Genomic DNA, 27,589 nt, shown 5'->3' with positions numbered 1-27,589 from the left:
ACTGGATGAAATAGGGATCGATGACAAGTTCATGAACGAGTGTGGTAAGCCAGTGACTTCTGAAGTTACATTTGGCCAGACAAGCTTCATTTGTCTGTGGTCAGAGGATGCAGGAGACACTTGGCACCACTGCCTGTTGCTGGAATGACGGAGTCCCACCGAGCAGCACTGTGCTAGAAAAAGTGTAGGATCCAGCAGGTCTCTGTCTGCTAATAATTTCCCTAGACATTCCTATTGCTGCACATCAGTGACTGCTCAACATCTGGTTTTTTCACTTTTGCATAAAGTTTCATTTTAGTTTCTGACAGTGTGTATTTCAGATTTTCCAAATGCTTCACATTCTTCCTCCCTTGCAAGCAGCTTGAAAGGGCAGGTTGCCTATTTCTAGGGGGCGATGGTTCCATTGGGCCTTCATGATAGATGAAGAAAACAGAGAGCTTTTGTTTTATATGGTGAGAAATATATGGTGACCCAGGACTAAAAGAACCACAGGGATGAGCCTAGATTAAGACCCCCCAAATAAATCATTTTTCAAGATTTTGCTTTCATTTTTCTGAATAGCTAAGTATCTGAAAGAATTCAATGAGTTTGCAGTGAGTATGCTTGCATCCTCAGAATAAAATAAGGATCAAAGGGAAGGATTAACCAAAGCAGAGAAGCTATCCGCAATCCGATAACTTAAAGACATTTATTAGTTTTTAAAATATTTTTAAATGACAGATTGGTATAGGGGTTGGAACAGTTTTTAAATGTATTTAAGAAACATGTAGACCAATGTCACCAATCCTATGAACCAACAGTTGATATCAACATTAATTTTCTGTACAAGGTCTCATTTGGATTGAATTCAATATGCTTTCAACATACATATATGTGCGTGTGTGTGTGCACAATTGCATATGTTCATATAAGTACAGATTGAGCATCACTAACCTGAAAATCTGAAATCTCCAAAATGCTCCAAAATACAAAAACTGTGGAGCACCAACCTCACGACACAATTGGAAAATTCCACACCTAACTTCATGTAATACATCACAGTCAAAACACAGGTGCACTAAAAATATTGTATAAAATTACTTCAGGCCATATGTATAGGGTACATATGAATCATAAATGAATTTTTGTTTAGATTTAGGTCTCTTCCAAAGATATCTCATTATGTATATGCAACTATTACTACACCCCCCAAAAAATCTGAAATCTGAAACACTTATGGTCCCAAGCATTTCTGATAAGGGATACTAACAAATAGTATATGATTGGGGCTGGGGTTGTGGCTCAGCGGTAGAGCACTTGCCTAGCACATGTGAGGCCCTGGGTTTAGTCCTCAGCACCACGTATAAATAAATAAAACAAAGATATTGTGTCTAACTACAACTAAAAAATAAACATTTAAAAAAACATAGTATATGATTACCTATATTCATTATGTAACTGCTAGGTGTTATGCTGACACCTATTTCCATAAATATCTCATTTAACCCTAACAGCCAACCTAGAAATACCAATCCTTATTCTCATGTTAGGGGCAAGGAAACAGATTTGTACACATTACATGACTCATAAGTTACAGATGGCAGAACTAGGTTCAAACTAGTTGAAGTCTCCTGAGGCCAAGACATGATCTTTCTTCTTTTATTAATTAGTAGCTATGAAAAATAAAAGGATTCAGACTAAGCCACTGTGTACCTACAGAGTAGCATGTAGGTCTCAGGAAGAAGCAGTTTCATTTAACAGGACCCTGGTCAGGAATTCAGTAATCACACTTGCTGGGCTGTCCAATATCAAAGCCACTAGCCACAGGTGGCTATATAAATTTAATTAGAATTCGGTGAAATTAAAAATTCAGGTCCTCTGTCACCACCAGGTGCATTCAAACACACCATCGCCACCTGTGGCCAGTGGTTCCATATTGGGTGGCACAAACAGAACATTTCCACTATCACAGAAAGTTCTATTGGACAGCACTGCCAGCCAGAGGCTGGTCCAGTCCACAGGAGCTTTTCCTTCTGGGATGAGCTGTGAGGGCTCTTGCTGAGCGACGGATATTTGGCGAGACATGACAGCTCTGTGCTCCGGGTCGGTGCCACATGTCTGTTAGCGTCCTTCACGCATGTTCACTTTTTCTTCTAAGGAGGAAGTTGGTCGGATATGGAAGATGGAGCTGCTCAAAGAATCAGATGGGCTGGGAATTCAGGTTAGTGGAGGCCGAGGATCAAAGCGCTCACCTCACGCTATCGTTGTCACTCAAGTGAAGGAAGGAGGTGCCGCTCACAGGTGACTAGATAACTCTCCCCTGTCTCTCTGTCTCCTGTCCTCCCCTCCCCTTTCCTGGGTGCTTGTCCTCTTCCGGTTGGTCAAAGTCCTAATAATTATAGTTTATAAAGATCCTTTGGGTGCATGGGAGGAAATCAGGCAAGAACAGTACTAATCACACCTCTCTGAGCACAGGAAGTGGCTAATTGGTGAGGAGAGTGCAGGATTTTCCAAACCACAGAGTCAAGGTTGGGTTTCTTTCTACACCAGACGTAGTTTCAAGCAGATGTTATTGATCCTACTTCTTGGAGGCTGGTACTATGGAATATGTGGTTACTTATCAGGAATATGCTGGTAAGCAGAACACCACATCCCTGACGTCTTAACTCCCTGAGACTGTGACTGAAACTCAGGAAAGCGATTCCTTTCCACTGTGACCACAGTTCATGCACTAGGGCTTCCCTTGTCAGGTCAATCAGGATTTCACACACACTTAATGCACATGTGTCTGTTGGGCAGATGTGGAAGGGAAAGAAATAAATGTGAATTCCTTTCCATGTGACCTGAAAACAGTTCATGATTAAAAGCTTATTTTTTAATCTGAACAATCATCGGACATAAAAAGAAGCATTGGCTAGAGCATGTGCAAAAAAAGGAGATCAATTTGAGTGTGAGGGATGCAGCTCAACCAAGATATCAGGCATGTTCTTTGCCCTGCTAATTGCTTCCATTCATGTAATGGCGGGGTGGGTGCAGGTGCTACCTTCCCACATGTGCACAGTAAGTATATAAAGAGAAAGTCACTGATGAGGGAGGAGATTGACTTTTATCTAGTCTGGAATTGTTCAGTCCAGGTACCCTGATTCTAAGGGGGATATGACCAGAGCAGGATCAGCCTCCCCAAGAATGAGAGGGAACTCAAGTATGTCTCATGAGATGTAGTTGAAGGAGCTAGAGGCATTTAGTCTGAGAATGCAAAATTAAGAAGAGGACCAGGAAACAGCAGCAAAACGTTTCCTGCTTCTCAATCCTCTTAGAGAGGAAGAAGCTAATAACTAAAGTAGAAAAAGGTTAGCTACAACTGTCAGTTATCTGGGTGACAGGAATTATTAAAAGATTAAAACCTGAGATGGTTTTAAACCAAGTGAGCATTACCAGACTTCCAATGACACATGCTTTAATGAACTCCCACCAGGTAGCCATTTTCCCACAAATCCTAAGCTTAGGTTCTAGTCTATCTTTGGCAAGTTGGCAATTAGGAAATTCCTGTGCCCAGAGATAAGCTTTGCATGGAACTGTGTTTTGTCTGTTTCCCACCGGAATCCCTTCTAATGGCTCTCATCATTTTCCGTTCATTCTCAGCATGGAGTTGTATGTCTAGCTTTGCTCCGGGGTGTTGACTCCCAAGTGGAACATTCTGGCTAATAACAGGAGAAGAGAGAAATGAAATTAGAGTGAAATAGGAAAGGGGCTGGGCTGAGGCTGGTCTTGTGGGTAATATTATAGATAAGCAAGACCAGGGACACTGGCCAGAGCCCTTGGATTTTTTTATACCAGAATCCCTCTCCTCGGGATTACCTACGGAGTCCACCCACACTCCTAGTCTTGAGATTCTAGGGGTTTTCTTCCTCCATGATTTTTCTATTCCCTTCTTCTGCCTTTTCAAGCAACCAGAGGTGCCCTTAGCATTTCTGTGCTTCAGGGATATTTTTCCCCCCTGGGGTGCTGGGGATTGAACTCAGGGCCTTGTACATGCAAGGCAGGCACTCTACCAACTGAGCTATATCCTCAGCCCATGCTTTGGGGATTTTTGAAGGACAGCAAATAAGGCTGTCAGATATCTGTGCTGCCTTCTGTCTTCTGTTAAAGCCTGAATTTATAAAAATAAAAATAAAAAGATTATGATTATGTCCTAAAGAAAGGTGACAGAGAGAAACAGCTGAAGACAAGAGGTAAGGATGAAAGGAGAGAAGTTGGTTGAAAGAAAGCAAGAGAGAGAGAGAGAGAGAGACAGACAGACTAGACTAGACTAGAGAGAACAGAGTTGGCTGGATCTGCCCACAGCAGCCCCTGGGTGCCCCTTTGAAGGACACTGTAAACCCTAGGTGAAGGTTTGTTCACCTTATCAGATTTGAAGCCATCTGTGGCTCCTTTGGGATTTCAGGATACCAGACCATTGGAGGCCCAGTTGGAACCCATGGAAGAGGCCTGCCCAGTGTTCTGGCATAATGTGCCACGGAGAGCCCTGAGTTCCAAGGAGACAATTTCCAGGGACAGGAGAGGTTCCTTCCATCCCACCAGGAAGAAAGCTCTGGATCACCCATAGTTTAATTTAAAGGAAATCAAGAAACAGAAAATGTTTGTACACCCATGTTTACAGGCCAGGTCTGCTACCTACCATAGCAAATTAAAGTTTATTATTTTGATTTACCCTTCTCCTTAGGAAGCTTGGTTGTAAGGATCCAATGATTAAAAACGAAAGTACAGAAAGATTTCCCCCCCAAGGTCCTGTAACCTTGTTGGGGGTGGGGGAGGGCAGAGACCATAGAGTGTGGTGGTCACAGGTTCCCCAGAGGAAACCTGGTAAGGGTCCTGTCATCTGGGAAGAGAAGGGGCTGTGGGTCAGGGAAGGCTGTGATGGGCTTAGGATACCCTTGCTGGCCCTGGACTGAGCTCAGTGACTGGGTTGTGGGGACAAGATGACGGGTTTAGAAAGAGGATGACCTGACTTCCCCAAAACCCTGGGGTCTGGGTTTCTCTGTCCCCCTCCCCACCTAGTTGGGTGCTTCATGGACACCGATGTCAATAATGGGGGAAAGCTGAAATTCTAGAAATTTTCCCTCCTCTAGTGGGAATCTGGACTCAAAATATAAGGCTGTTCCATCCCAGACTGTCTGGTTGTCACCGCTTCCTCTGTAGCCCGACTTTAACTGTCCCTTCTCATGACCTCCTTCACTCCTGGAGAATGACCCTTCTCAGGCCCAGGACATCTTGATGAGGGATTTTTTTTTTCATCTCCATTTCCTCAGGGATGGCAGACTGTCCTTGGGAGATGAGCTGCTGGTAATCAATGGTCACTTACTGGTCGGGCTCTCCCATGAGGAAGCTGTGGCCATTCTTCGTTCAGCCACCGGAATGGTGCAGCTGGTCGTGGCCAGCAAGGTAGGTAGTTTTGTTCAGTTTTTGAAAAAACTTCGAATGGTGGTGGTGGGTTTGGCATCGAGCCCTCCCCCTGCCACACCCGGGTGCGGATGTGCCTGCACACATTGACCCTGGGCCCTGATCCGCAAGCCAACGTGGAGGCCCTCCTCAGCTGAAGTACATTCCATTCGTTTTGCTTTTCTTTGAGAGTCTTTAAAGATACATGTTGCAGGGTGAAAAGATAATAATAGAACTAAGGAAAAGGTAAGAACGGTAAGGTGGAAGGAAGGACGATGTGGAGGGAGAAGCAGTTCTCCCAGGAGAAACTAGAAAGGGGGTATGGAAACCTGGACGGCAGGGAAGAGGGAGGTGGGGGATTGTATCTTCAAGTTCAGAAGGAAAAGAAGACCCGGGGTCCTCCATGGGCAGGCCAGGGGCCTGCTCCTTAAGGCCTCGCTGGGGGAAGCCTTGGGGGGTCTTTTGCTCCCTCCACCCTGCGCCTTTCCTTCCTCCTAGTTCTACAGATGAAGAGTGAGGCCGAGCCTCCATTGGCTGGCTTCCATGTTGCAGGGGCCGGGATGCCCTGAGCATCTGGCCATCAGCAGGCCCCCAGCATCTGCGCCACTCCCCCAGCCCTGGTCACCAGTCTTTAAGTGCTAGAGAAAGAGTGCAGGCTCCACAACTCTGATGAGAAAGGGAGGCACTGACCTCTCTCCTTCCTGTCACCTGATTGTGCTGTTGGTGAGACTCGGAAAGAGTTCGTGTGAATGAGCAATTAGTGAACGGAGCCTGGGGACTTCCTTCCATTTCTGGCAGGGAGACTGGGTGTGAGGCCTTGTGCACCTTAGCCCCTTCTCACACTAAGCTGTTGCTGGTCAGGGTGATTCTTTTCCCATCATCCCTGCTGTTTTTTAACCTTGCATCTGAGGTTTATATATATATATTCCCATTTAGATTCCAAGATTGGTTGCTGATTAGAGGAATACAATTGGTGCTTCTTATCCATAAGTTCTGCATCTACAGGAAGGACTAGTAACCTAAGGATTATTTGAAGTACGTGGGAGGATGTGTAGGTTATATGCTATACACTATTTTATAAAGGGACTTGAGCATCCTTGGATTTTGGTATGGGGGAGCGTGTCCCAGAACCGATCCCCCAGAGGTACTGAAAGTCAACTGTATTTAACCAGTAGATTAGAAGAATACTTGGAGCTATCTGAAAAAAAAAAATCTGCTTTTATTCCTTTTCACTTTTTACCCCAGATCCTTGACTGGACTTTCAGGCTTCCAATATGCAGAGCCTTGGTGAAGGCTCAGTGGGAAATGCAGACATCTGAGCCCCCGGAGGCAGGAGCTGAGCCCATTCTAGGTCCTTTCCTCCCCTTCCAGAAGTTCCATGGGGTCCTCCGGGGTATCCTAAGTCCCTGGAGCTCCACACAAATGCCTGCCTGAGGGCTGTCTATACCCCTCACTGGGGACAAGGAAGGACAGCGGTCCTCAGGATGTCCCCTGTCAGCCTGCCGAAGGCCCCTGGAGGGAAATGCTGCCCCAGAGAAGGAGAAACCATTTCCTCATTTTTCCAGACCTACCAGAGCCGGAAAGCACAGCTCCCCTCCCCACAGCTGCAGCTCGAGAACCTGGGGTCCTGCCTGAGCTCTGTACCGTGTGTCACCAAGCCTTCATCTCTGTGCTGCCTAATTTTTTTCAGCTAGTTTGGAAAATAAGGAAGGAGGGACATCTTTTCTACATCAAGCTGTTATCCACAAACAAAAAATATACACTATTAAAACAAAAAGGGCCCCTCACACACAGAGCTAATAATGAAGGGGGATCCGCTGGGCTCTGAAAACTAGTTCCCAGGGGATGCCTGGTCTCTGATCTCACGCACCACCTTAAAGGAAGAGAGGACACTGCCAGGGCTTCTCACCTATTATCTATTATCTCCTTGGATTCTTAAGAGTACAAATCCCATGGTACAGGTATGGGTTCTTTTTATTCAAAGGATGGAATTGAAACGCCAGTTAACTTGCGTGTGGTCATGCGGCAGTAGATAGCAAACGCAGGGGTTATGCCGAGTCCTCCAGACTTCAAAGTTCATGCTGCTTCTCATACTCCATGCTGCCCTTCAAGCAAATAAAATATAAAGGACCCCAGACCCAATGGTATTAGGAAAAAACATAATGTGTTCCTGCCAGAGGCATTGACTTTTAGGGACCCTTGCTGGGTTCTTATAGGGCTGAGCAACGTGCGGACAACAAGAATGGGTGTCCATCCCAGCTCTTGAGCATCCAGCCCAGTTCCCAAAGGCGTGGTTGGGCCCCTTTTGCAATTAGACAATGAACTGTGGAGCCGCCACTGCTGCTGGTGTCTAACCTCGGCCTCCACCAGCCAAGGTGTTCATCCATTAGGGGGAAAAGAAGTGTCACTTTAGGCTCCTCTGGGCACCTGTTCCTCTCTTGTATCTAACAAGGGGAGATAATCCACAGACTTTGTTGTTGTCTTTGTATTTGAATGAAGGAAGCTTCTAACTTGCTGAATAAAGAATAATAACCATGTAAAATGTCTTGCTGGACATGATGGCATACACCTATAACCCCAGCTACTCAGGATGCTGAGGCAGGAGGATGGCAACTTTAGAACCAGCCGGGGCAACTTAGAACCTGCCTCAAAAAATAAAAAGAGCCAGGATGGAGGTCAGTGGTAGAGCGCCCCTGGGTTCGATCCCTAGTACCAAACACACACACACACACACACACACACACACACACAGAGTAGATTCTTGTTATTCTAGATAACAGTCACCTTGTCACAAAATTTTAAGGCATTGTTTGGGAAATACAGCAGTTACAGCAGAGAGGCTGTCTCATGTTTCTGCACAAATAGGTTGTATGTTTATAGTAGGAGCTTATAAAGTCTTTGTTGAAGGAACTCAGAATTTCCAAGTTAGTTTTGCTATTTCTGGAAGCATCACATAGTAATACAGAACTCTCTCTGTCACTCTTTTTTTTTTTAGTCCTGATTTTTATTACCAAGTAGTAGATTTTTATTATTTCTAATGTAGAAAACCCAGAAAAAAAAATAAAGAGAAGAAAAAGATGAAATTTTGATAATGTCACCAATAATATAATCCACTAAGTGGTGTGTCCTTCCAGCTGGGCACATTTCTTTTAAATGGAGTCAAACACAAGGAGACAGGGTTCACACTGGGGGCAGTCCCACCTAGAATTAAGTGCCAGCACAGCCCTTGAAAAGCCATGCTTCCTGGGCACATCCTTGCAACTCCAAGTCTCAGTTTTTTCTTCTGTACAGTAAGAGTCAGTGACCACGTCACAAGGATGTCATGGAGACTGTAGGAGATGGAGAGGGCCCTAAGCAGTGGAGGAGCGTTTGGCTTTGTGACTTTATTACCTCTAATTCATTATTACATGCCTCATTAATATCATGCTCATTACTGTCGTTTTAATCGGCTCGTTCAAGGAGCAGGGTGCTGTAAGATCCTGCCTTTCCACCCAGGAGGTGATTTCTACAGCCCCCCGTTGTCATGGCTATGGAGTGCTCCTTCCTGTGGCTACCGTGCCATTTACTCACCGACTGGCACCTTTTTTTATTCTTCTGTTAATAGTCCAGCAAAGTTGACATCCCAGAAATCAACTCACCTTTTATTTAGTAACTTTTTCATTTCCGTGGTTAAGAACTAACAACATAATATTCACAAATTGCAAATCTACGATGAAAATTCTTTAGGTTCCTTAAAGGTGGAAGCAGCATCAAACGAGTGACAAATGCCACTGTCATTAGGTGTTCAAGCACTATGGTTTGTAAAGTCCAGTGTTGAATGTGGGTGTTTTTTGTTTTTTGTTTTTCTTTGTCTTCTATTCTGTCAACCTCAAGGCATATGATGATGAAAACTCACTTGTTTCCTTCCCTGAAGAAGTGGCTGGTGTGGGAGGGAGGGGAGAGAGCACAGTTTCTCACTGGCCTCTGAGCAGCTCTGCCACTGCACCCCTCCCTCCCTGGACCCCAGCCCCCCATTTGTGGCATTTCCCAGGAGGGTGCCAGACTGCCACGTGTCCTCATTTGCACTCATGAGCACTTAACGATCTCACCCGCATCCCACAGCCTGCTTTGGCCTTCTCTGCACAGAGGAGCAGAGGGCTGGGCTGATGAAGCCTCTTGGAGTCTGATCTTAATGGAGTCTGATTCTATGAATTGTTGTTGACCTTTAAAGGTTGTTCAAGGGCTGCTTTCATTGAAAAGACATTCTCGTGTCTCCAAGTTGGCATTTTGATTCAATAAACAATCTAATCTTTTTCTAACGGGCATATGCCGCTGAGATGGTAGCAGGGCAGGGAGGAGGGGGTCATAGATACTTGAGCTCTGTGCTAGGTCTGGGGACGTGGATATGGGTAGAGATGGTGTGAGGTGGGAGGAACACTCATACAGGCAGGGCAAACAGACAAGTGAAGTTAAACATACACGCAGGGGAAAAAATAAATAATCAAGGCTATTAGAGAAGACGCCTCCAGGATGATCCCAAAGGAGGAAGCTAGGCTTTGCCCAAGCAGCGGTGGTCAGCAGAACTGGTTGGTGCCAGGGGATAATTCCTGGACCTTTCCTTGCATCCCCACAGGAAAGCTCTGCAGAGGACCTCCTCAGGTTGACCTCTAAGAGTCTGCCTGACTTGACCAGCTCGATAGAGGATGTGTCCTCATGGACCGACAATGAAGACCAGGAGCCAGACGGGGAAGAGGAGGAAGGGACCAGCTCATCCGCCATCCAAAGAGCAGTAAGTGTGACTCTGGTTTCTCCCAGGCTGCTCTTTTGGAATGGTTTCCCTGAAGACATGGGTGTCAGGATCAGAGGAGAAATACTTCAGAGACTGGAATAGACACCAGGAAGGGAAAGGATCTCAGTGCACTCTTTTTGATATTTTTCTCAGAATCTTCCGGAAACATCTGTGAGGGGAAGGCGTTTCATTTCAGAAAAGAAAAAAAAAAAATGAAACTCCAAACAAAATGCATCTGGCTATTGAGTTCAGTGCATAGATCAGGTCTAGGATGCTTTGTGATATAAACAAGGATTTTGTTGCTGCTGCTTCTCGATAGTGTTTGAAAACAAGTGTTCTTGAATCTAAACTTAGATGGCAAGATTTCTGGTTCCGAGTGGAATGTTAGCACAAAGATCACTCAGACAGATTTGTGTAGAAGACAGCTTACCATTTTAACTAAGCCAGGATACCCCGCACAGCTTGGGGCTCTTCCTCACATGGCTGGTGTCACTTCACACCCTCACGTTCTGCACATGTCACCTGGTGTACATGAAGCTGTCAGAACAGCTTCTGGCTCCATGGTCTCCTCTTTGTATCCCAGATCTAAAAAATGTGTCATTTTGTGTGTGTGTGTGTGTGTAAACTCTTATTAGTCCTTTTTCTCATCCAACTAACCTTGGGGAAGGCACCCTCTTCTGCCATTTGGAACCTGTTATTCCTTCCCACCAGCTTTGAACCTAGGTAGCATAGATAGTGTTGGAAAATCAGCTTTGTTGATCATAAGGCCATCAAAGGCAAAAAAAAAAAAAAAATGTATCTCATCTTATTTGCCATAACATGCCATATTACTTTAAGAAGAAAAAGATTTTCCTCTTTACTTTTGGTCCCTGGAGATCAGGGCCACTGTGTACGGTTTTACAGGTTGTAGGCTGCACAAAGGTATCACATCTCAGGAATCACGATTACATCATAAAATTTAGAAGCTTTTATAACATGTGTTCTATAGAACCATGATTGATTTCAAACATTTTTCCAGCTGCTTTTCCCTCAAAGGAGGGAGCTTTCTCAGAAGACCAACCTGCAATAGCAGGCACACCTGAACTTAACAAGTGGGGCCGAGGTTGACAGTTTGAAACAACTGTGTGCTGATTCCTATCTTTTTGCGTTATGACCATTCAGTGGCTTTCCTTTGACTTTTGGTAATAGTAGAGACTCAACTAATTTTCATGACCTATCATGCCCTCCATGATTGACCCCTGACTGCTTCTCAGACCTCCCTGTAGACCAAACTGACCCCCAGTTCTATGCAACCACCACAATGCCCATTCCTGAGCCCCTCATGGTGACTACACACTTTCTTGCCACAGGACCTTTGCAAATGTTGCTCTGTCTCTATGGAATCCTCTTTGCATAACTGATTCATGTTTATCTTTTGGGTCCCATAATGTTACTTCCTCAGAGAAACTTCCCGAATATCCTTTTCCAATCCCTCAGCTCTAGCACCACGACCAAGCATGTGCCCTCCTGTGAGCTATTTATCACAGATCTGTTTGATGCCTGGGGCAGGTCAGACTAAGGTGTGTTTCTCCTACCCCGTGGTGAGCTCCAGGAGGTGAGAAAGCATGATGACTGTTTGGTGGATCTGTAAGACTGAGGCAGTGATCTGGTTGTTGAGTTATATGAAACTAAATTTAACAGCAAGGCTACTGCAGCAAGCCTGAACACAGCCAGCAGCTTGCGGCCCAGCAGCCCAGGTAGCGGATAGGGGACGAGGGTGTAGGTTTAAAATTTAAAAGCAGAGCGGACATTCACTGAATACCTGCCATTTTCTCAGCTCTGTGCTAAGCCCAGAAAATAATGAAAAATGACAACAAAATCCAACTAGATTTACCTACCATCAATTTTATGGCTATTCCCCTAGCCCACAGCTGACCACAGCATGGCAGCCTCAAAGGGCCTCAGTTTCCTGTGCATGTCCCCATCCCATTGACCTCAGGGATGCTCCAGGAATAAGCCTTGAGCACGTCTAAGCATTGTGTCTTCTCCCCACCACCTACTCCTCTACTGTCTACCCATCCATCAAGGCCAAGGTCATCCTGAGCTCTTCCTCCCTGAGACCTCCAGCCCCAGGGCTCTGGGCTCTGGGCTAACTCAGCAGTTACCCTCTGCTCCTTGTGGTACAAGAAGGAGCAAGGGCTGTGTCACCATACAGCTAACAACTCCAGCACTTCACCTCTCTAGCCAGACTCCCTTCGCTGCTGGCTCTGCCAGCCCTGCACTAGCCCAGGGAGTCCCCTTGCTCTCTCCCTCCCTGTGCTCCCAGTCTGGACAGTTCACCCTGGCTGAGCAGGAGCCATTGGCTGAGCTGCCATGCCTGGGGGGAGGTCAGCTAGATTTCAATGGAAAGCTCAGTGAGCTCAGGGTCTTCTCCAGAGGGGAGAGGGGACCTTGGCTGCACGTCTGATAAAGCCCCCAGCCTTGGCGTAGCACAAAGGCTCTTTATGGGGAAGGTCACAGTCCCATAAATTTTTAAAACTTCGTAAGTCATATTCTCTTGCAAAAAAACTCCAAGCAATTATTTAATTGTCTGGGAATTTTTTTATACCAAATACTGCTTTAATAAATAACACATTGACTATGTTAAATATATTACATGTTGTATATTATAATTTAAATTATAATTTATGCTTACAATTTTTATAGATTTCTTTTGGGAAAATTACACTAATGAACATGTAAAACAATGTGATTAATAGGTAAACTATTTTGTTGTTGTTGTTGTTTAAATATATTATTGGTGATCTTCGGAACTGGCCACTTCTAGGAGTATAAGTATCACTATAGCTCAGTTGGTAGAGTGCTTGCCTTGCATGCACAAGGCCCTGGGTTTGATCCCCAGTACCACAGAAAATAATAATAATAATAAGTATCATCTCTCTAGAGAAAGCCTTTGACCAAGAAATTCTGCTAGAGGAGAATTACATCAAAAATATGCACAGATATATACAGGCAAAGATATATATACATAGATATCTACATAGAGATAATAAATTTTCACAAATTTATTATGATTTAAGTTATTACATATAATTTAAATGAATTTCTCTGAAAAAAATCACAAAAACAATATACAATCCTATTTAAAGATAGTCATCTAGAAACATTTTACTATGCCTTTCTAACTGAATTATTATAGCCCCAAAGGCCATCTATTTTTAATTAAACTTAGAAAACCATGCTTACAAAACATGCTGTGATTTTAGTGATACAATCCTGAGCATGTCCCTGTATTAAAGCCTCTTCTGAAACCATGGTTTATAATGGCTAATATTCCCTAACATGGAAGTGCCAAAATTTGTGTCACCAATTTACATCACTCACATGTATATTCAGGTTTTTTTCAAAATGATAAAGATTCTGTATATCTTTGCTCATATATGCCAATGCATATTTTTAATGTTTTTTTTTCCCTTAAATACCTTGTAGCAGAATTGCTTGATCCAAAGTTTTCTCCAGAGAGGTTATACTAACATTCATAGCAGTGGCCACTTCTGTGATCACCAATAACATTGTCTTTAATTTAATTGTTTGTCAATTAATCACATTGTTTTACATGTTTATTATTTTATGTGCTTTTCCAGAGGAATTTCTGTGCATGCTGTCATACACATCTTATCTGGGATACAGTACTTTGTTTGCAAAGAGGCGAGAAACAATGAAACAATCTTTTGTGTGTGTGTGGTGCTCAAGATTGAACCCAGGGCCTTGTGCATGCAAGGCAAGCACTCTACCAACTGAGTTATGTCCCCAGCCCAAGAAACAATCCTACTTCAACAGTCTCCCTTATCTGGGCCCCTTTTCCACTCTACCCCTCACGAAACATTCACGGAGAAGGGTCCCAGTTTGTCCCCTGGACCTGGGCACCAACCATGTCTTAGCCACTCTGGCTTCACACCAGGAGAACCAGTCCTGAGGCAGAACTGTGGGCAGCCTCCCTGCTCCCCTCCCAGTGTCTGCCCTGATGCGCCTTAGACAAGGGCTGAGCTAGTGAAACAAAAAATTCTTTTAGTTATGGGTTCACAATCCAAGACTCTTGTTTTGTAATTTTTAAAAACTAAAGAACCACTGAAATGAAAGAAATCTGGTACCATTTTAATCAATAAGTCACAAAGGCTCTGATTCCACAGATGATGATGGCTACACCTGCTGCCCAGGTCCACTCGGACACTGACTGCTTTTGCACCTGTCCGTTGTGGTGTGCTCCAAGTGCTTCCGTTGAGCAAATGTAAGATAAAGGCTAGGGATCTGTCGTGAGTGTGCTTTGATTTACTTTCCATTGCTACAATAAACAGCAATGAGATTTTTCCTTTCAAAAAACTTAGTATAAAACCATATGTTGAATATCAAGTTTGAAGAGTGTAAACTGGATCAAAAGAAACAGGAAAGGATGGTGGGAAAGACAAGCATTTGCACAATTGCTGTCCTGAATGGGCCTGGCTTCAGTGCTAGGGCTAACTCTCCATCACCTGCTCCCAGTGTCACCACCAGCGCATGCATGATTACAGTCTTTCAGTTTTGGTCTCAGAAGTCCCTAAGTCTAGACCCCTCCTCCACTCCACCTGAGGTCCTTGAGCCCCAGATGGGTCTGTCTTCCTGGAATCTCTCATCTCCATCTCATCTTCTGCTCAGCCATAGTGTTTTAAATGAGAGTCTAGTTCTGTCACTTAAGCAAGTAATATAATTGAGTAGCTCTCAATTACCCTGAAGTTAAAATCTCAACTCCTTAATGTAGAATAGAGTCATCCTTCAGCAAGCATGAGCTCTGCATCAGCAGGTTCTACCAACCACGGATGGAGAATAATTTGAGGGGAAAAATTGCACCTGTACAGAACATGGAGACTTTTCTTCTTGTCGTTGTTGCCTAAATAATATTACAACTATTTCCATAGCATCCACATGGTATTAGGCATTGTAAGTAATCTAGAGGTAATTTAAAGTGTATAGGAGTATGTGTATGTATGTATGTATGTGTGTGTGTGTGTGTGTATATATATATATATATATATATATATGTAGGTTTTATGCAAGCACTAAGACATTTATATAAGGGACTTGTACACCTTGAATTTTAGTATCCAGTGGGTATCCTGTTACCAATCCCCAGCCTATGGCAAGGGAAAACTGTGCTGCCAACCCCAGTCTGGCTGTGCTGCCTGTCTCCTGTGTATGCTCCCAACAGCTCTATGCATGCACACACGCACACACGCACACACACACCACACCACTAGCACTGTGAGCTCTATGTTTCCCCCGTATTCTAGAATTCTCACTACTTGGTGCCTCACACCTCTGTTCTACCTGGAAGACCACCTTCCTTTCCTCACCTGGCAAGATCCTTGGCAACCCAGCCCAACTGTCACTCCACCCCTGAAGCATCCCTTTCCCTGAGCCCTCGGGTTATTTAGTCTATGCTCTGCACTTAGGTAGCACTCTGTATCTATCATAGTGTTTATCATCTTTTTTTGTATCATTTATCTTTTTACTGCTCTATCTTCCTAATTGGACATAAAAGTTTCAAGAGCAAGGAGCAGGAGGGATTAAGCACCTCTCTCTCTAACCTCTCTCTCTATCCTGAGGATGCAGTATAGTACCTGAAGTGTAACAAGGGGTGAGGGTAGGGAAAGATTCTCCTGTGATTTTTTTTTTTTAGTTGTTGACAGACTTTATTTTATTCAATTATTTACATGTGGTGCTGAGACTCAAACCCAGTGCCTCACACATGCGAGGCAAGTGCTCTACCACTGAGCCATAACCCCAGACCTCTCCTGGGATCTTCTGACCATTCAGAAAAATGTGTGTTCTGTCCCAAGTGTAAATAATCATGGTTCATCTGAAAAAAAAAAAAAAAAAGATGCTTTTTCAGAGGGGGGAAACAAAATCCATGTCCTACCCCTCTGAAAGTGACTTTTTTTTAAACAAAGAAGAAGACTTTCAGAATGACGGGGCGGAATATGGGTGATATCTCTTCAGTGAATCAAAACTTGTCTCCCTTTTTTTATATTTTTAACAAAGAACAAAACCCTCAGAAATGGAAGTCATGGTTGTCTCTGCCAAATGTACAGTTGTCACCACTCAGCTAGGAAGAGCTTGTTTAGCACATCAATCAGGAGACCTGTATCCGGCTTCCTTTGGCATCAAGAGAATCAGTTCCAGCGTTTCTGGAATCACAAGTTTGGGGAAATCTGGGAGAACTTTGGGAGATTGGGATTTGGGAAAGATCTCATCTCTCGAAAGGAATGAAGAGCAAAACTGGACCTTGCAACTCTGTAAGTCTGATGTGGGTGTGTGATGCTTTGTCGTTGTGGAGGTGAGAACCTGGAAGATGGTACCCTTCAGGTAGATATTCAATTTTGGAAAGAAAGGAGAGGGCCTCTTGTGTTTTGTTTGGATAGAGTAGTTGAGAAAATGTCCACTCTGTGTGTTTGCAGAAGTGTCTGAAGACTTTTATCACAGCATCTGAAAGTGTCATTTCTGGTTGAATCAAGCTGCCCTGGCTGGGGAACTGTCTCTCCTTTGGGGTCTGAACTAGATTTTTCTGGTGAATCAAACTTAAGCATCTGATACAAAAAAAACAAAGAGCACCAAGCGCATGAAGCTGTGATTCGTGTTAAAGCGGTTAGACGTGCCTCCTGACTGGAAATCAGATCTTCACAGGCTAAAACAATTAACACAGAGAAATACTGGCACAGGGGAGCCAGTGTTCTTTCCCCACAGCTTCAAGGGGACAGTGTGAAGACTTGGCTGCTTCTCTGAGGTCCTCAGAATTCCTCTAAACCCAGGGCAGTTGCAGTCTCTGCTTAGAGATTCACGCAGGTGTGCAGGTGGTCCCTCGTCTGTCTAATGTGCAGCAGGAGGGTGTGGTGTACGTAGGCTGGCGTCAGATCCCCAGTGCCATCTGGAAAGGCCCATTCCGCAGCTCCATGTGGGGCAGGCCTATGAGTCTGTTATCAGAAGCTTCCACAAGACCCTGCTGCTCACCCAGACTATAAAAATGAAAACAGCAGGTCTCTTAGGAGTCTCCTATTAGGAGCTGGTTGAAACTCTGGGACCTCTCTGTGCATTGAGACAAGAGATTTTAGGCCCCCACCAGCCTCCCTCCTTTTTGCACTTTGGGAACAGAGGAGCAAGGCCACAGGGGTTGTAGTGCTCATGGGACACTTGGCAAGCACAGGTCCCCAGGCTGCTCCAGCTCCTCAGGCATGGAATTGGGCATGTCATCTTCTCCTTACCTTCCCCAACACCAGCTTGTAGTGTATAGACTGTGCTGTGGATGCAAGAACTGTCCCAGCACCTTGTATGCTGATCCTCTACCCTGAGTTCTGCATTTTTATCTTCCCTGCCCAGATCTACAAACTATTCTTTCTCCACAGTTCTGCACTCCTCCAGCTAGGTCTCAGTTCACTTTGAGGTTCCTTGAGCAACACTTTAACTGGCATGAGACAGACAGAAGTCATTGCATGAAACTGAATGCAGTATGCGAAATTGCCAGAGCGAGATAAGAAAGAAAAGGCTTGCAATTGCTGCTGGTCTAGGAAAATAAGATTTAAATTTGGGGGTGGTTTTGATTTGGTTTGGTTTCATACTTAAGGAGATGAAGTGATTATTTAAAGGGGTGGCTGAAGATAAGAATAATTATTTGGCCAGAATGAATTGCCCCCAAAACTGCTGACATTTGAGTTAGGCTTGTCCTAGTGGCACTTTGTCAAAGACTTGTTCCAACTTGCTACCTGGCTCAGTGCTGCGTTTCCACCCATGTAGTTTGCAGTTCTCAAGGAAGTAAACAACTCATGTTATTGACATAGAAAAGCAAGTATGGTATTCCACGTGGAGTCTCTAAGCCCAGGGCCTTCCAGAGAGGAAGCCAGGTGGTTGCTGAGAGAATGGGAGGGAAGTATTAGAACTTGCCTAGATCTTATCGGTTTCAGTTGCTTTGTGTCTTATTGTGCATGTAGACATGAGTGCAGTACTGTAGGCTTGTGATTTATGAATCTGTGTTGGGAGCTTCTCAAACTAAAAGGGCTGACATCAGAGCATGCAGCCATAGGACATATAGATCAAGAACTCCTCTTCATATGCAGTCAACTTTATTTGGACTTGAAATTTTCCTTCAAATTTCAGTGAAAAGAAAATACAGCCCTCTAGAGCATAGCATAAGGTTTCTCTGCCCTCAAGTTAATTTCTTTTATTAAAAAAAATATTGTAGAACTCATAGGGTGACTATTATTGCTTTAGGTAAATTGCTTCCTGTCTTTGCATCTTCGGGCACAATATTTCAACTCTGACCCTTATTAGATACTTTCCTTTTTTCTTAATATCACCCTGTTTTCTTAATTTAGATCTGCATGTCTTTGGGGGGTTTGAATCTGTGGTCTACACATTGAAACATAAAGTAAAATCCATTAAGGCTTAAAAGAAGGTGACAATTCAGTAATGAAACTGAAATTAAAACTGTCTTCAGCCATAGACAAAGTGATAGCAATAAATACTGTGCACTGTGTATCTCAGGATAACTTTATGAGCTTGAAAGTCTGAAGGTCTAGAAAATTCCTGAGGTGCTTTCTGAGACCACCAGTGAAGGTAAGGCACACTGAGAATCTTACACCAAGAGGAACAGGAGGTCCCTCTTTGTTTCCATTCCAGTTATTGTGCTGGTCTTTAGGCAAATGACAAAATAACCTTTGACAGTATGCTGATGTTAGATAAATAGGCCTTGAGTGCTAGGGAAAAACACATCTCACTTAAAGGCTTCATGAACCTTGGAAGATTTGAAATCTTTTGATATTTTTTTCTGTCTACTCACATCTTATGCAACATGTAGCACAGAGCCTGGGAAATCAAAACAAAGCAAAATACAAGAGGTCAGAAGTTCCCCTGTGGAATCCAGGGCAGAAATTTCTCAGAGAAGCAGAGCTGTGTAGGACCAATAGAATTCTCCCATCCCCGCCCCCTGGAGGTACTGTTTGCCTGCCTGGCTTTTTGTTTGCTGTTTGTTGGCTTGTTTTTGCTTGCCTAGCTTTGTAAGTACTGATTTAGTTCCCTAGATGACATTTGCAGAAAAAGAAGGCCATGATCCTTGCTGTTTTTATTCCTTCACTTGAAATACCTTCCCTTCCATGCCTTGACTATCAAGACTTTAAAGCCCCTGTCCCTCAGAGACTTGTCTAATTACTCCAGCCTTCTGTCACTTCTACCTTCTCTGATTGCCAATTTTGCCTGTTTCTTGCATGTTAGCGCTTAAAATCAGAAAGTCAACTCCTGATTTCATAACTGGGTGGATGGAACACATGTATTTACCTAATAAAAATTTGTGGATATATCTTTTAAGCTAGGAGTCACAAATAGGTGGTCTGCATGTCACACACACACACACACACACACACACACACACACACCCCTCCTCTTGAGCTCCTAGGGCAGACATCTCTAAGTCTTGCTAATGTTCTTCTCACCTACACCACAGAAGTTTATAGCAGGTGCCCCCCAAGCAGCCATAGTACGATTCAGTGCTGTTCACCAGCCAGCGCTACATCTCTATCCACATACCTACAAAGCCCTGTGCTGGGTACTCTTTTCCTCTCTAACAATATCTGTTATTCCAAAATGAAATATTATTTCTGACTTTTTCTTTTTCCTTCTTCTGTATAATAAATTCTTTGGAGCCATAGGCTGTATTGATTTGGAGGAAAGAGAGAGATCTCATTTTTTTCTGGAGATCAGGGAGGGCTCAATAGATACAATAATATTTGACTATTTCATAGGATTTCTGCAGGAGCACTCCCAGAAATGAGTGACATTCTAGTGCAGAAACATAACACAGACAGTGGTCCACAAAAAGAAAATTTTAAGGCCCGTTCAAAGATCAACAAAGGGCCAATGTTCAGCCTGTGCTCTCAGTTCCAGACTAAGGAATTACAGATTCTTTTATGAGGACGGTGACTCATTGATGGCTTTTTATTTGTGACAGGCTCAGGGTTCCTGTGGTGAGGTTACTTGGGCAGTGGGGTAGAGAAGGAGGTGGAGAGAGAACAGGCAGGTTGGAGGCACAGAGATGGATGTGGAGGCCTCTACTATAGCCCCACTGAGAAATAACCGGATCCAGGGCTGAGGGAGAGGGGCCATGAAGCTAGGAAGAAAGAGAACAGTGGGAGTGGGTGGTCAGAGGAGAGAGGGAGCTAAGTTCTCCCAGCATTTGGGTGCTAGGTTCTGGGTTGTCTTCTTTTTCTTTTTCTTTCTTTTTTTTTTTTTTGTGGGGGGATATGTTTTTTATTTTGTTCTTTTGTTTTTCCCCCTGAAGGCAGGGCCACTACTGTGTTTTGACCAGGTTTCTGTTTACTTTTGAGCCTTCCTGCCTCCAGTCCTCTCCTCCTCTTCTCTCTTGCTGGCTCCCTCTACACAGGTTTCCTGGAGCCTAGTACCCTCCAGCTGCTGTACACTGGCTCACCGAGGTCCCCACAGCATCCTCCGTCTTCTACAGGGTTCCAGGCCCCCAGGCAGCCTCTCTTCCCTTCTCCTCCCAGCCATTTTCTCTATCTCCTTTCATGACCACCAAGAAACAAATGCTTTCCGTTCCTTCCAAACCATGTCAGAAAAGCAACCTGACTTCAGTGATATTCAGTAATCCTATGACACTAGCACAGTGTGAATATTGAAGAGAATCCTTGTTGTTTCAAATGAGTCTAATTTTTTATTTTTTATTTTGGATAAAATTTTAAAATTAACTTTAAAGATAAAATCAGGCAACCTGGATGAGTCCAAAGAGGAAATACTGTGGTAGACCAGCAAGCCTTCCAGCTTCTTACCCACTTGCCAATTCCTTCTGATTGACTTGCTAAGTCATGTTTTCTAAAAATGCTCCAATTTCTTTGCCTTGACTTACGACTGGAATTTGCACCATTCCTGTGGATGAGGAGTCAGCACCTGTGAAGGCCAAACGGTAAACATTTCATGCTTTTGCTGTCAGGAGTCTGTTGCTCAACTCTGCCTTTGCATTTCCAGAGCAGCCATGACAATTAGTAAACTAGTGAGCGTGACTGAGTTCCAGTTACAAAAACAAGTGGTGTGCCCCCTTGGGCCCCTAGGCAGCCGTTTGCAGAGCCCTGGCTGATCTTTGGTGCATCTGGGTTAGCTTCTGGGCCTTCACTTAGCACATCCCTGTTTCTCATCAGATTCTTAGAGAAATATATACCCAGCAGCACATACTCAGTACTGCTCCTGGAAATGAAAATTCGGCCTGTACTGATCTAGAAGAGGCAGTAGAAGGCTTAAGCTTTAAGGTACTGCCTAGAACCTAGCAATGAGCCCAAACTGAACCACGATGATACCTTCCTCTTATTCTAAAAACTGCCTCTGATATGCCCCATTAGGATGACCTTTTTCTGTTAGCATAGGCCACATAAGAGTATGAAACTTTCTCTCAAAGTTGTATATGTTTGTATATCTTATACATGTTTGTGTGGAATACTGTTACTGCAGAACTGGGTTTGATTAGCTGCTGTCTCAGGGCACCTCTGACAACTCATCCCGTATTTTCTTTCCCGCTAATCCTCTTACTTACCTCTTTTAGAGGCCATTTATTTGTATTTGTATTTTTTTATTTTTTCTGGTGCTAGGAATGAAACCCAGGGCCTTTGCATGTTAGGCAGGTACCACTGAGCTACATCCCCAGTCTGTGCCTGTTTTCCACCCTCCACCTCTATTTCTTATATGTCTGAAGGTCTTCCTACACACACACACACACACACACACACACACACATCTGATTTTATCATTCTGGAACTTAGGGTAAAGCATGTCACAATCCTGCTCTGAGAGATCTGTCAGTATCAGTGAACGTTGGCAGGTAACTCCTGCTGAGAAATGACCTATGTGTCTTCCCTTCAGTGAGCCCACAAACCCAAAGAAGAATGTCAGACCCCACCATATCTTCACCTACTAGGTCACAGGGACATGGCAAAAGTGAGGGAGCCCTACCTCATAGACTGTCTGTCCTTGCCTTACCTCATTTTGAAATCTACAACCAGGAGAATGTATGCAGATTCCCCCTGACATCCACATTCAAAGAACCGAGAGTCCCTGAAGGACACTGTCCTCTCTTTAGGAAAGTGACACCAACTCACCATGAGATGGTCAAACAGGGCAATGACTGATGTCTTAAAGGTGACTTCTTTACCTTGAATTTCTTTTTTTCATTCTTTCTTTCTTTCTTTCTTTTTACACACTGGAGATTGAACCCAGGGGCACTGTACCACTGAGCTATATCCCAGATTCTTTTTATTTTTTACTTGGAGATAGAATTTGGTTAAGTTGTCCAGGCCAGCCTCAAACTTGCCATCTTCCTGCCTCAGCCTAGCAAGTCGTGGGATTAGAGGTGTGTGCACCATGCATGGCTGTCTTTACCTCAACTTTCTTTTTTTTTTTGGGAGGGGGAGCAGGCACCAGACATTGAACTCAGGGGCACTCAACCACTGAGCCACATGCCCAGCACTATTTTGTATTTTATTTAGAGACAGGGTACCTCAACTTTCTGAGCAACCAAGAGATCTGTTTAATTTGTATGCATAAAAATCATCCAAATAATCACCAACAAAGTCCATTAAGCCCATTCAGCTTTAGGGGGATGATGAAAGGGAAGAGACTGGGAACAGGCTCAGATAGAACAAGGGCAGTATTATCTCATTTGCAAAGCTACAGCGTCAGCTGTGGCTCTTCCCCCAGCTGCATCTGACGGGGAAGAGTGCACATGTTTTACACTCTGCATGTACCAGGGCATGCTGGGGGCTGGAGAGTTTTACTTTCCAGTTTTACTGTTCCCCTCTTTAGTCCTGAGTTACTGTCTTTGCAGGAGAGCAGTGGGTCTGGCATAGCAGTAGGTTCACGGTTTTAATTTCTGCAGGCAGCTTGCAGGCTTCTGGCCACTTCGTGCTGATTTATTGTTGTTCTGATTCCTTCTTTCTGAATGGTTATTCATTTCCAGCCCTGGCCTCTCTGATGGCCATCTGGTTCTCTTTTGGTCACTCGAACATCTGCCCCAGAGATTTGGAAAATGAGCTTCCTTTGGCAGCCTAAAAATAATCTTAGTGTGGCTGAAGCATGAAAGGGAAATCACCAGGCTCCGTGGTCCTGTGGACACTGATGGGAGAAAAGCCAGTCAAGCTTCCTGGGATTCAGAACTGAGATGTCTTCTGTCACATCTGCATTTTTTTTTTTTTAAACAAATGCTGGGAACCATAAAAATGTGGTGTGACCTGGGTACCACCAGTCCTCCTGAAGTGTTCCCTGGGACTAGATATGCTTGCACAATGGGATGAGGTAGAAAGAAAGGCCATGTTTCACCTGGTTTGTTTGTAAGGCCTCAAGAACTAGCTGAGAAAGACAGATGATGCTCAGAAGTTAGACATCAGATTAGTCACAGTGTGTTCAAGGAGCTCTCACAAATGCTTTGAACAGCAGTTAGAGGACATTCCTAAGTAGTCGTCTTTAGCTTGAACCCAAGTGGCCTGTCTCATGGGAAATGGCTTGCTCCCCACTCCCAGAAGACGAAATTTTTCCAGAAGCTAAAACTCTGGTCCCTATGATTTTTCTTATACAAAAGTGCAGCTTGTCAGAAGTTCTGCAAATGAAATAAAATGCCACCACAATGATAATCAAGCAAATGCCAACAAATTTATATCTTTTTGCAAGTCATGATCCAAACATGTTAAAATCTAAAGCAATTAACATTCAAACTTAAATTTCCTTGACTTTGTGAGTTTAAAAAAGCATTTAATAGCCTCCTTTGATCTCTCCTGTATCTTATTTTTCTCCATCTAAGCTAATGAGATTTTTGATGCTGAATGCTAGAAAGAGATTGTATTTTTCAGTGTCTGTAACCTGAGCTATTTTTTCCTGGAACAAATATGGTTTCTCCAGCTCCAATAACATGGAACTCATTCAACAGCAAATATCTCAGTGACTTGTAGATGAACAAAGAGTAAGTGAACACACAATGATGTCAAAACATTGGCCCCACACCCACGACATTTAGAAAAATGAGCCAAATCCCAACCCCAAGATAGTTGTCCCAGGTAAAAAAAAAAAAAAAAGGAGATTTTACACTATAGTTTTAAAGAATCTTCTTGGCAGAAGATGAGATTCCTGGGTTTAAGACAAATGACTTTATTACTCATGGTGCAACAACTGGATTTTGGCTTTCTCTATCTAGTTTAGGATCAAATCCCAACTTAAAGTTCCACCTTCACATCACAGCCCACTCCAAATCCTGCAGCTGTAATACAGAAAACTCAGGTAGAGACACGTGCAGTAGACTTGCTCACAGGTAAAGAGTCCTGAGGATAAGTAACTTCAATCCTTCGTGATGGACTAGACACAAGCCTAACTAGGGTTTACTTTGGAGGGAAAGAGAGATTTCGTATACCAGAGAGCAAACAAACCCACACCTTCCTCCTCGTACTCTATCTCTAGCTTTCAAGGCTGTTCACACTAGGTACATCCTTGAGAGATTGATACCTTGGTAAAAACAGCCTGTGCCTCCATTCACAAGCCATGTAGAAATGCACAAGATCTGTGGAGAGTTGTCTCCCAATTGGCTATAGCCGAGAAATTCAGTAACATCAAGTAAAGAAAGACAGATGATGAAAATATTCTTGACTTCTCTTGAAGATGCCAGTCATTCTGTGATTATTGTCAAGAGTGCATAACCATGAACTTAAATTCAACTGGCAAGGAATCTTCTCCCAATTGGGGTTGAGGGAGATCAAACTGGTCCTACTTAAAGCAATTTTAGTGCATTCAAAAGCTTCTTGGTTTGCATTTTACACTTTGACACAAAAATATAGGCCTTCCTGGTGTACTGTATTGAGTATAGATTGTGCCTCTGATAGCGCCTCAGAGTAAGAATCTTCCATCCTGGACCATATTTTCCATTTATACTGCCTCTTGCATAGAAGTGCTAAAACTGAAGAAGCTACATCTCTCCTCCCCTATTTATTTGCTCAGCTGGGAAAACACCTTCTGCAGATTCATGAACCAGACGTGCTGTTGATGATTCTACAGCTTCTGCCCCTAAAAAACTATTTGAGGATAATAATACCTCTGCCACCAACTCCTCCAGATTCATCTTTCCTCAGGTTTTAAATGTTCAAAGGGTCGAGTAGTGTTGCTTTCTGTCACATATTCTTGGTCAGTAATTGGATGCCTCTAAGGTTTTATATCCCTCCCCTTTGGGGAGGACTCCACTCCCTTGAATTTCTTTTTCACCTACTGCTTAAATTGGTTCCTTTCCTTCTTTCACAGCCCTGTTTGCTGGATTTGGATGCCTTTAAATTTTTTCCTTCTGTTCCTTTGCTTTCTAACTCAGAATTTTTTTTTCCTAAAATACTAATCTAGATTCTGTCATATGAAAAGATGGAATCAATGAGTCCCCTAAAAGTCTCCATTATTCTAGTGCATCTTGACCATCACCTCCAGCTCAGAATTAGCCAGGGCTCCCTCCTTATTTCTCACATTTACTCCCTCTGGATTTCTAATTTCATACATTTCTCAGGTCCCTTCCGTTAGGGCAACAACAACAACTGTGTCCTTGTGAGTTTTACTCAGGAGTTCTTTTTATTCTTTCTTACCACCCACCTTTAAACCTGTACACTTTCTGATCTCTCTTGGTGTAGCTATCCCAAGGCCTTTTACTAAAGCATTTCATTTGCAGGGGTTTTTGTTTGTTTTTGTTTTTTATTTTGTATTGGGGATTGAATCCAGGGCCACTTAACTACTGAGCCATATTCCCAACACTATTCTGCCCCCCACAATAGGCTTTTTTAAAATGATTCTATTTTGAGACAGGGTCTTGCTAAATTGCTTTGGACCTCCCTAAGTTGCTGAGGCTAGTCTCAGACTTATGATCCTCCTGGACCCATCTTCAGTTTTAAAATCACATCTCTCTTAGTTTTCTGGGCCTAGGATGCCACTCTCTTTTCTCTGTTTTTGCCTCTGTTCCTTGGTTAGATTTCTCTTCCTTTCTCCTCCTCCTCCTCCTCCCCCCCCTTTCTTCTTTTTCCCCCTCTTCCCCCTTTCTTCTTCTTTTCTTCCTCCCCTTCCTCCTCTTCCTTTCCTTTCTCCTCCTCCTTTTTTCTTCCTCCTCCCCTTCCTCTCTTCCTCCTCTCCCCAGCACACATGCTTTCTTACTAAAGGTCAAACTCAAGGCCTTGCTCATGCCAGGCAAGTGCTCTACCAATGAGTTACTCCACCAGCCTGCATACACTTATGCCACAGTCTGGCTGGGCACAAATGCCGCAGTCTGGCTGGGCACACAATCACGAGCCACCACACAGCTTGTAGATTCAAACAGCAACTCTTTATTCCCGAACTCACACCAGCCATCTACCAACAGGTTCTGGGGAAATCCACGTTCTCTGCCCAAATCCACCTCCACTGGGCTTCTATCTCCAAAATATACTGTCTCAATCCCGTGAGAACTGAAGGGGAACTCAGGCAGCAGGATACGCCCTATTCCCAGCAGGAATAATCTTAAACCTTAAACCTGGAACCTAAACCGGGAACGCCCTAATCCGCCTTGGTCCTTGAACAAGGTCACCTACATTCAATGTCACTGCAACATGGGGTACGCTGGCAAGGAAATTGTCATACCTACTTGGCTAATGGCTCCCAGCACACTTATGTGCTTGTAGTCCATACACTGAGTGGGACAGGTTTCCATAATTGCTGTTCAGAATACACATATTCTAGGGGTTGGGGTTATAGCTCAGCAGTAGAGTACTTGCCTCGCACATGTTAGGCACTGGGCTCAAACCTCAGCACCACAGAAAAATAAATACAATAAATAAAGATATTGTGTCCACCTTAAAAAAAATCTTTAAAGAAAAAAAGAATACATATATTCTAGACAGCAGCATGATGATGATAATTCCCCGTCAGTTTTTGCCTGATGGGCTACTTCAGTGTAGCTACTCTCCATCTCTGGAGTAACTCATGAAATAACAGGGAAAATTGCAGGTCAATTCTACATCTCCTTTGGCTGGTGCTTCCACCTAGGGTGGTGAATTCTGAAGGGCAGGCCTGGGCCTTAGTATGCTTTAGTGGCTCTCCAGGTGATTCTTATGCACACCAAAGATTATCCAGGCCAATCCCAGCCTCCCAAAAATCTCTGTAAAAAATCAGACTACTATAAATGCTTGCTGCAATCACCTTGAACTCTTGGCCATTTCTTGTACCATTGTTCCAGCCTTACCTTTGTGCCTGCTTCCAGAGGTCCTCTGTTGGCCACTCCTGAGTTTTGGGAAACTTTCTATGCAAACTGGGTTTCTATTCAGTTTTCTCTAATCCCTACTTAGAGAAATCCCTACTCAGCAT

General features: G+C 43.8%; 1 protein-coding gene across 14 annotated transcripts in view; it reads left to right on the top strand.

Moving 5' to 3' along the window:
• Pdzd2 (PDZ domain containing 2) overlaps positions 1 to 27,589 on the top strand; it is a 365,774-nt gene that overhangs the window by 272,667 nt on the left and 65,518 nt on the right. For 12 of the 14 annotated variants that reach the window (XM_046422305.2, XM_058572096.1, XM_058572093.1 and 9 more), the window contains 3 exons: positions 2,138 to 2,280; positions 5,289 to 5,421; positions 10,031 to 10,186. In XM_046422305.2, the coding sequence (XP_046278261.1) occupies positions 2,138 to 2,280; positions 5,289 to 5,421; positions 10,031 to 10,186 (432 nt within the window). Of the gene's footprint in view, positions 1 to 2,137; positions 2,281 to 5,288; positions 5,422 to 10,030; positions 10,187 to 15,240; positions 16,495 to 27,589 lie in introns of those variants that run through there. The other 2 variants (XM_058572097.1, XM_046422310.2) reach the window with 2 other exon arrangements.

This window comes from Marmota monax, unplaced genomic scaffold (assembly GCF_021218885.2).
Source record: "Marmota monax isolate L192 unplaced genomic scaffold, Marmota_monax_Labrador192_F-V1.1 WCK01_AAM20220418_F8-fsc00077, whole genome shotgun sequence".
NCBI classification, from domain to species: Eukaryota; Metazoa; Chordata; class Mammalia; order Rodentia; family Sciuridae; genus Marmota; species Marmota monax.
Note: the sequence above shows the minus strand (reverse complement) of the source record. Positions and strands in the feature narration are given on the sequence as shown.